This window comes from Parasteatoda tepidariorum, chromosome 7 (genome assembly GCF_043381705.1).
Source record: "Parasteatoda tepidariorum isolate YZ-2023 chromosome 7, CAS_Ptep_4.0, whole genome shotgun sequence".
NCBI lineage: Eukaryota > Metazoa > Arthropoda > Arachnida > Araneae > Theridiidae > Parasteatoda > Parasteatoda tepidariorum.
The window spans coordinates 88,895,418-88,905,652 of record NC_092210.1 but is presented as its reverse complement, the minus strand read 5'-3'; the positions used below and the strand labels follow the sequence as shown (position 1 = coordinate 88,905,652).

Below are 10,235 nucleotides of genomic sequence, written 5' to 3'. Positions count from 1 at the left end.
TAAAAAATGGCGTCTGATTCAGACAATGATTTTGATGGAACTTAATGAAAACGTGATAAATTAATGTCTGATATTTACAGGCTCCCGCTAGACGGCGTACTCGAGCGTTGCGATCGCGAATATAAAATCATAGAAGTCTGACCTAGTTTTCCATTGTTGTCGGCGCATTTTTATTGGCTGGAAAATCACGTGGTAGGATCCAGTTTTCCTTCATTCATATCCATATTGTTCAGGTTGTCATCAGCATAAAATTAACAATAGTCGTAAAGGTATTGTTTTCCTTTAAATATGTTTGTATCCCTAATTTAAACTTATTTTCCAGTACTGCTACCATTAGTGAGAGTATTAAATTGTGATTGTGAACTCATCAAATTTGTTTGAACAATACAATGCTATAAGAATATAAATGTTATTTTAAAAAATGATTACTTCGAAAAATCACTTCCGTTCTCCAAAAGATCTAATATTTGGGTAAAGTAATATTTGGAAGTGGGAAGTTGAGGCGCAAGAGCGTAAGTTAACAGAATTCCTTTTAGCACATATATGTTAAGTGAATAATTTTAACTTTAATAGAAACATTGTTTTCTGCCAAGAGAATACAATTATTGCAAAGCAATAATCGGGGTTGGTGAGCGGCAGCGAACAGGGGACTTAGACACCTAGTATAACTATAATCTTATATTGTATAACAGTTTAAATTGGAAATTCTTATCTCTCTTGCGTTTTTTTTCCTTAAAAATTTCAATATAAATAGTAATATTTATATCTGGCAATATCTAATTTCTTTCGCATATTATTTCTTTTTTCATTTTGTAGATTAATTTTTGATATGAAGTCCAGCTCGAGCTTTTAAAATAAAAATAAAAATCTTGATTTATAGAGAAATATAATTTTCTGCAATGGAAGTTTTACTTTGATTAGTATTTAAAGCAAAAGAAGTTACCTAAAATAACTTTCGGAGCAATTGGAATTTAAAAAAAAAATTGAGTGAAGTTCATAAATAAAATTGGATCGTTTAGCACATGCAATTTTAACTCTATAATTTCATTTGGGGGAGCAATACTGTGTTTTTCTAATCATTTATTTAATTCAATGTCATTAAGTCTTGCAGATTTGCGCAGAAACAAGATGTAATAATAAGTTGAACACCCAAAAATAGCTGCTGCTCATAGTGGTCTGAATGGAAAAACATCTAGCCAAAATCCCCCCCAAAAAAGCTATTAAAATCTTTTTTTTCTTGATCAGAAATTTTTTTTAATCTTTATAGAACATCATAATTACAAAGAACGCTTTATCATCACGAACGAAGGAAAAGAAAACAGACGCTTACAGTTTTGGAAATTTTGACAAAACTAATTTGGAAATTTTTTTACCTTCTCAAAATATTATGTTTGGTTAATGAAAATATGCAAGTAGATTAAATAAAAAATTACATTTTACCTGCATTTATAGACTTTTTAAAACATGTATTTCAATGTCACAGTTTTTAAGGAACATTGTGAAATTTAAAAATGCCGAACTCATATGACAGTTTTAAACCTGTATGGGTCTCGTAAAGATACGATTATACGATGAAAAAAAATTAACTACACATAATTGCGTAGGCAAATGCTAAAATTTAAAATGTTAAAATATTCCTGATATATATATATGGACTCGGAAATTTGTGTCGGTGAACTTTGGTACACAATGGTTTGAAATCGAAAAACAACATCGCAAATGTAAAAAAAAACTTGTTAATAATATTCATAGAACAATACAATAAAAAAGAAGAAAAAATATATGCATTTTATTTGCTAAAGTAACAGGCTGAGTTTACATATTTTTTTCTATTATCGGGAATTTAGGGTAAAAACAAGCATTAACTTTTTTTGGAAATTTTAATATTTTTTTCCTATATTGATCACGCAATAATAGAAAGGTATAGCTTTGAGAATTAATTTGAAAAAGAAAAAGAATTTTGTACATTGCAAGTATGAAACCTTTCTCTGTAAAACACAAAGGGAGGTTTTAAAGGAACAATATACTAACTACGTTGACAGAATGATTCAATTCATCACTTATTTGAAAGACTAATTCCAGAGAAAAATATTCGAAAGTTCGTAACCAGCAATTAGAATAATTATATTATATCTAATCTAAATAAAAGAATTTGATTTTCGTTCAACAGTATAGAGAAAAAATGGGGATATTTCTGTATCGTGATCTGCCATGCCTACTACAACCGCCAGGGAGCCAAATTAATTTTAAACGGGAATTTAAAAAAAAAAGAAAAAACGTGTACAGGTTTTTCCGGAAGGGGGGAAACGAGTTATACCCTTCAAATTGGTACCTTAATGTGATTTTTTTTTTTTTTTTTTTTTTTTTTTTAGTTTCTCGGAAATTGCCACATTTTGCGATTATTCTGTTACAGATCACGATACAGAAATTTCCCCGGAAAAATCTTATCGTGATAGTTTCGGAAAGCAACTAATTATAGAAATTGAATCATATTCACAGCTATTTATGCTACTTAAGAAAAACAAATAATAAAGGGAAATGAACTTTCAAAAATATGGAGTAACATCGCTTGATTGATTGATTTACGTATAATATGCACAATAAGTAGATTTTTATTTTCATTCACGATATTTTGAAAAATAAAACAGCATTTTTTCCATTTTCTCTAAAGTATTATAGACGGTAATACCGGGTTTCTAAGATTCGAAGGCCTTCTGGAGCTAAACTGTTCGATCTAAAAACCGTCAGATTTAATCAAGATATTCATTGCTTAGTTGTATACAATATATCATTCCAGGAAATTTATAAATGTACTACCTTTTTTTATAAAGGCTTTGTTTTGTAGAAAGAGTCAAATCACCCGGTACCCCACTACTGGGATAAAGCTGTATGAAAAACTAGGCACATATGTTAACTCTTTCGGAAATTTAGAAATGCTAGAATTTCATTAAAAAATTAGCAGACTTTTCTATTTTATATGACAATTTAAGGCGACAAGGGACTTTCAAAGAAGCAAAAATTTGTCAAAAAATCGATATTTTGCATTTTATATTTTTGAAATATAGGCATTTAACTGAACATTTAAGAAAAAAAAATTCTGGAATAAGAGCAAAATTGATGAAGTTATGGCCATTTCAGTTTTGACCACACCCCTTTGTTTACCTTTTTTTGCCTGCTTAAAATTAGTTAAAATTAGTTTCTTTTTAAATTAGTTTTAAATTAGTTGAATATTTTGTTAATTTTTTTAAAAAAAATTAAAGTATATAATTATTAAACTAGTTCTTTAGACAATATTTATAGGTATTTATATCATAAACAAGAAATATTTGTTCAGAAGTGAAATTTGCAATGAAAAAGTAGTAAAAGTCATTTTTCTCAAAATGTCTTTTTTGACAAATTTACAAATTTCAAACTGTTCCAGCGTAATGAATTTTCATTCTATTGACCTGAGAATTTAATGCTATATATTTATGAATATTATTAACATTTTGTTGGAAAAGTTTTTTGAATTAAGAGAATAGAATTTTTTTTATACATGATATTTTATAGAGGTATGATGATTTTTTCCTAAAAATGTAGGTTTTTTACTGTTTTTTTAATGTTATTCGTTTCTATAATAAAAAATAGAAAAAGTACTCCCAACATTTTTTTCAATATTACCTAATATGTAATATTTTAAAAGAATTTTGTCATTTTGACAAAATTTCAGACGCGAGGAGTAATATAAAAAAAACATAAAAAATTCAAAAATTTAAATTTTTTAATTTCTTAAAATTTGAAATATTTTTTTGAAATTTTGTATAACAGTTGTTTTTAACAATATAAATGTATTCTGAAAATTTCAAGCAAATCCCTTGATAATTTCAAAAAAAAATTTTGAAAGTCCCTTGTCGCCTTAAGAAAAATATGCATATAATTTCCATATGATATAGTCAAGGAGGGGGGGGGGAGATAGTTGTCCCGGGACAACAGTGGATCCAACCAAATTTCTAACAAAAATGAAGCGTTTTATTAGTTTATTAAAAAGAAAATGGCTGAGAATTTTTTTTATCTATTTAAAGACTACAAATTTTGTTTGTTACCAAAGGGTCGTCAAAAATTCTACAAAGTATGAAAATAAGGTCTTTTTTTGGCTTTAAGGAAGGGGCCCGTTAAGCATTTGTTTGTTCACAGCCTTGGATGGATTTGTCTTCATTCTCCACTGAACCTCAGCTTTCGTGGGCCCATCATAAATACACATCAAGGAGGTACCTGGTTTTACCCTCCAGAGCAGAGTTTATAGAAACGATTCAAAACGGTGCTATTATTCCTTTCGAAATCCGTATTGTTTGTTAGCGTATGAATATTTAGTAAACGTATAATAAACTGGACTAAAAATAATTTTTATAACACTAATTACCAATAAATAAGGAGAACACAAAAACTAGGGAACTTTAACTAAACTTATCGGCACAGACGTCGTGAATTAACAACAACACGGCAATTATTGTAGGTCAATCCTCTTAAATAGTAATGCGAGTTAGGTGTAATTTAGAGTTAATCCGCAGAAAACAGAACTAATTTCCACACAATCGGAGTTTCCGGTCATTACTCCACTCATCCCGATAATTTTCAATCTCAATTGCTCTCTCGCTGTCTAAATTTAAGAATTTTAAACTTATTTTATTTAAAATTAACTTTCAAATCAACTAATCAACTCTGATTAGTTGATTTGATTAATTACATTGAAATGTTTATAAATTGACATTATATTAGCTGTACGGTCCCGTGATAGCTCAATAGTTAAAATTGAAGGCAATGGACTGTATATAATAATTAACAAATGTAATTAATTAGTTCACGCATGAACTTGCATTAGAGAGCGACCATACGCTCTTAACAATTCAATCAACAAGAATGAGTAGTTCAAAAAGGTTACATTATGATGAAAGATGGCTGGCGCAATACAATCTCGCCAAACGGTAATTCAACTCCAAACATTAGCAATCCCGAATCTCGAGAGTAGAAACTCTTTTATAGCAGTGTTCTTATAATAGTTTGCAAGATATCATTAATCTAACCATTTCTTACCGACAAATTTTATTTTATATTTTATATTACAGTACAGAACCCGTTATCCGGAAATCAGAAAACCGGAAAACCAAAAAACCGGAACGAAATTCGAGAAATTTTCCCGCCATTTTTTAAAAAAATATTTTTTTTCCTCATAAGATTTTAGGATTTTTCTTTCTTTTTTGAAGGATGTTTACCTTACCATCACTTTGGAAATAATCATTAGTGTATTACTTCATCGTTTTTTCCTCTTTTTAAGATTATTATCATAATTTTTTTTTTTTAGTTGGCTTTAACAATAAAAAAACGGCTTTTTGTAGTGATTCAGAAAACCGGAAAAATCAGTTATCCGGAATAGCGATGGTCCCGATCGTTCCGGATAATCGGTTCCCTACTGTATAACCGTTGATTCTAAGATTCCGGCTATGAATCCGCAGTCCATACGCTTCAACTTCGTTGCGTTGTGATTTTGAGAAGACAAGCAAATGTTTGGATCCAGCATTGGAACAAACTAGCCTTCGTGGAAGACTTTTTAATTGAACTAACTCGCATTTGCATTTCATGAAAATGAAAAGCTCAAAAACTTTCCACAGTTAGTCCGATGGAAAGGGGTATCTAGCCTATGATCTATCTACAACTGAGGATACTTTATGTACGGTGGTCAATGCGAGCTGGAAACAGAATTCGTTTCAACCAGCCAATGTTGAGATTTGAAACTGGATTACCTCATGGCCAACGCGGTTCTCACCGATAATTTGAATTAGCCACATTAAATTTTGAGCATCATAATTAATGACCCTCCAAAATCTTAGGAATTACATACTATAACAAAACGCTTAGATTTCTGGCGAGTTTTTTTTATTTATTTTTTTATTTATACCACTGAGCATTGTCCCTTTTGATTTTTTTTAATAAAGAGAGATGTATGCGTTGTATATCGAAGTGTTCGTCCATACATTTTTACATACAACAGAGAGAATATTGCGTTTTACACCAATTTTCAATTTTGTTGTTTTTTATGTAGGAAGAAATATTTAAAAAAAACTTGAAAATGGGAATTGCATTATATATGTTAGTCTAGATAATTGTTTTGTGAATGAATTTCGTTATGCATTTCAGAAAAACATCAACTCAGTGCTGTACCCTAGACTACCATGTGTTGTAACTCTCAGTGTTAAAACTTATTTTTAGTTTTCTTTTAAGTGGATTGAATTTGGAGATTAAATATAATTATTAGTTTAACTAAATCTGAATGAGCTAAAATAAATGTTATTAATAGTAAGCGTAATTTCAAATTATATTTTGCAGGGATATTTTAAAGATGTAGTGCTTTAATAGGAACATACTTTTAATAAGAATTTTGACATGCAATTTTTAATTGTATTATTTACATGTTGTGAATGGCAACGTTCACAAAGAAGTATATTTGGGCTAACTGGGCCCTCTTGCTTATATCTTAAATCAGTACTGTGTACAGTGCAAAAAAAAAAAAAAGAAACGAAAAACCTTAAATAACTATTGATCTAATTCACACACTAGGTAACTAGCTAATTCACACATTTTCACACACTAGGACTGAATTATGATGATTCAAGGTGACCTCAGTCATGCTAATTAGTTAGGGCAGACGAAATTTTAAGTTACGAAATCAGACTCAGAAATGTAGTATTTTTTCTGAATAAACATATCTATTTTCAAAGCATTATGATTCTGGATTCCTAAAATATAGAGGAGCAGCAAACTGCGAAGTATGGTCCCAATAGTTAGATCAGGAGAAGGGTCGAGAATTTAGACCCCTTAACGCCAATTTTACCTTTTGCGTATTTCGAGAACTTTTTAAGCGATTTAAAAAAATGTTTGCATGCAATTGTAAAATTCGTTTATCCGAAGACAATACCTTGAAAAAAATAATTTTTGATATTTATTCATTATATTTTATTTTATTTATTAATAGTAGAAAAATTTTTAACTGAGAAGTTTACAAATGTTTACGGGTTGGGATAGCCTGGTTGGTAGGGCACTGGGCTCATGTCCAAGTGGTCGTGGGTTCAATTCCTGCCGGCCGAAGACTCCCCGTGTAGTAAATGGTGACTGATGTACGTTAAATCTGTCGAGTCTCAAAGTCCTCCATGTTCCCATAACAAATCGAAACCTCTGGGGGTACTGAATTGGAGATTGAGCGTTCTCTGATTCAGGTCAAAATTACGATCTGTGGATAAATGAATGGATGTATGAATGGGTCCTCCCTATTGGGTCGGCTGTTCAACGACGGTTATAAAATAAAATAAAANATGGAACCACTGGAAAACAAGAACAATCGCACCCCCTCTGCTTTAATAGCATACGTCAACAGTAACAAATGTTTACATCGTTGAAACGAATATAATTTTATGTAGAAAAATACAAAATTTAAACGAAATCAGTCTTAAGAGTTCCTAAGAATTAGGGAAGTATGTATATTTTTTTAGAGTAACATTTATATAGATATTTAGGGGTTTAGTGTACGAAATCTTAATCCACTGATTAAAAAAAATTTATGCATAGTAAGTTCGTTATTGTCACTGATTTGCTAACTTAAACTGTCTTTTGCATATTATTTTAATATATTTGAAATCATCCCCTTGAACCATGCAGACTGAGTCTTAGTACGTGAAAATCCGATCATTAGATTAAAAGTTATTCAAAGTGACTCAATTTTTTCTGCATTGTACATGCGGTCTAAGATAGAGCATTTTTCCTTTCAATTTATTTTTACATTAAAATTTAATATTAAAGAAAAAACTTTTCTTCGTAAGACTATGAATTATGAATCTTCGTTAAAATTATGAAAATATTCGTTAGAATGATGAGAACGTTATAATGATAAAATTCGTTATAATGATGATAGTATATTTTTTTGGATTATACAATACTTACGTTGATTATACAATGCTAAGATGTTGTCATGGCTTTAACTGACTTTGCAAATGCTGAATAGTTATTACTTGCTATTAATTTAATCACATAACATAATTTTAACCGTTATCAGAATAAGTCCAGAATCGCTACTAAATAAAATACCTCTGCATTTAGTAGTGATTATTTAAAAGTTGTTTGCTTATTCAACTTAAGTCCTGATAAACTCATGAAATTTTTTTAATAGATTTCGCAGAGATTTTTTGACGGTATCTCTGCATTAGTACCTTTACACTTTCATATGACCTTAACGATGTATTTTTTTTATTAATTATCCTTATAAGAAATTAAAATTCAAGATGAATTTATTTAAATATAAAATTAATCTTATTTAGAAAACAGTTTTCTAAAAGCTATTATTCTATTTGGAGGTATACATCACTCATAAATTTCATTTCTATTTTCAGATACTTAGTCCTAAAAATGAAGCACAAAACTTTTTGGAAAATCTTGATGGGTTCCAAACATCATGCCCGCAAGTTAAGGAATTGTCTCCCCCACGTATCGTTGCTAGGGAGAAACAAAAAGTAATTGAAATTGCAAAAATAGTTATATCATTTAAGACAACTATTTTCCTTTTTAATGAAAATAATTTGTTAATAAACAGGTTTCTAAAAACAAATTTTATACTTACAAATTTCATTTCTATTTTCAGATACTTAGTCCTAAAAATTCACAAAACTTTTTGGAAAATCTTGATGGGTTCCAAACATCATGCCCGCAAGTTAAGGAATTGTCTCCCCCACATATCGCTGCGAGGGAGAAACAAAAAGTAATTGAAATTGCAAAAATGGTTATATTATTTAAGACAACTATTTTCCTTTTTAATGAAAATAATTTGTTAATAAACAGCTGTCTGAAAACAAATTTTATACCTACATCACTTAGGAATTTCTCTCCTATTTTCAGGAACTTATTGCTAAAAATGAAGCACAAGACTTTTTGGAAAATCTTGATGGGTTGCAAACATCATGCCCGCAAGTTAAGGAATTGTCTCCCCCACATATCGCTGCGAGGGAGAAACAAAAAGTAATTGAAATTGCAAAAATGGTTATATTATTTAAGACAACTATTTTCCTTTTTAATGAAAATAATTTGTTAATAAACAGCTGCCTGAAAACAAATTTTACACATACATCATTTAGGAATTTCTCTTCTATTTTCAGGTACTTATTCCTAAAAATGAAGCACAAGACTTTTTGGAAAATCTAGATGGATTCCAAACATCATGCCCGCAAGTTAAGGAATTGTCTCCCCCACATATCGCTGCGAGGGAGAAACAAAAAGTAATTGAAATTACAAAATTAGTTATTTCATTTAAAACAACTATAAGTACTTTCATTTTTAATAAAAATAATATTTTTGACCTCAAAATATGAGTTTCCGCCGATAGATTTCCCAATAAAATCAGATCACGTAAAGAAAAAGTTCATAAAATATGAATTGATTGACATATATGACCTTTCTAAACTAAATTATTCAATAGTATGAAATCGAGAGCTTGTTTGTAGTTCCACAATACCGATACTTTCGTAGCGAGGTAAACTTGCTTTTCGTTTTGTGTTTCTGACCTCGAACGGAAACCTTAATATGTTAGCCGGGCTCATAAGAGACCATGTCTTTAACATATTGTTTATGGATGAGATAACATGTTATTACATGAGCTGTAAGCTCTTACAAGCTCTACAATGAATTATTAAAATTAAATATACAAATTTACAAGCAAAATTTTTCAGATAAGAACCTTTAAATTTGAAGTAAAGTTTATAAGAAATTAAGAGACCTACCTAAAGAGTCATAGGCACCTACGTCATGAAGATATCCATCAATTCGATACATACAATGAAGAGCCATTACATTATTACCATCCTTCATCTATAACAAAGGACTTGCCCAGGTTTTCATGGTTTCTCGCCCAGGAACAATGTTTTCATGGGGCACATTAGGACCCATAATCCTCATAGAACAATCCCTGGCGTCTGTAAGCTACTTGAACATAGTTGCAGACCAGGTTAACCCCTTCATGGCAACAGTTTTTCCTGCGGGGGATGGGGTTTACCAACAGAATAATGCACCATGTCATAAGGGTCGAATCGTCATGGATTGGTACGAGGAACATTCCAGTGACTTAAAAGTCATGTCTTGGCCCCCAAATTCACCTGACCTTAATCCAATAGAGCATTTGTGGTCCTACATGGAAAACCAAATTCGTGCTGTACAGTTTAAAA

General features: G+C 30.3%; 1 protein-coding gene across 2 annotated transcripts in view; it reads left to right on the top strand.

The window, feature by feature from the left end:
- Nucleotides 1–10,235, top strand: part of LOC122272351 (formin-2) — a 95,324-nt gene that overhangs the window by 11,978 nt on the left and 73,111 nt on the right. For both annotated transcript variants that reach the window (XM_071182901.1, XM_071182900.1), the window contains exons 7-10: nucleotides 8,415–8,534; nucleotides 8,663–8,779; nucleotides 8,917–9,036; nucleotides 9,174–9,293. In XM_071182901.1, coding sequence (XP_071039002.1) covers nucleotides 8,415–8,534; nucleotides 8,663–8,779; nucleotides 8,917–9,036; nucleotides 9,174–9,293 — 477 coding nt within the window. The remainder of the gene's footprint in view (nucleotides 1–8,414; nucleotides 8,535–8,662; nucleotides 8,780–8,916; nucleotides 9,037–9,173; nucleotides 9,294–10,235) is intronic.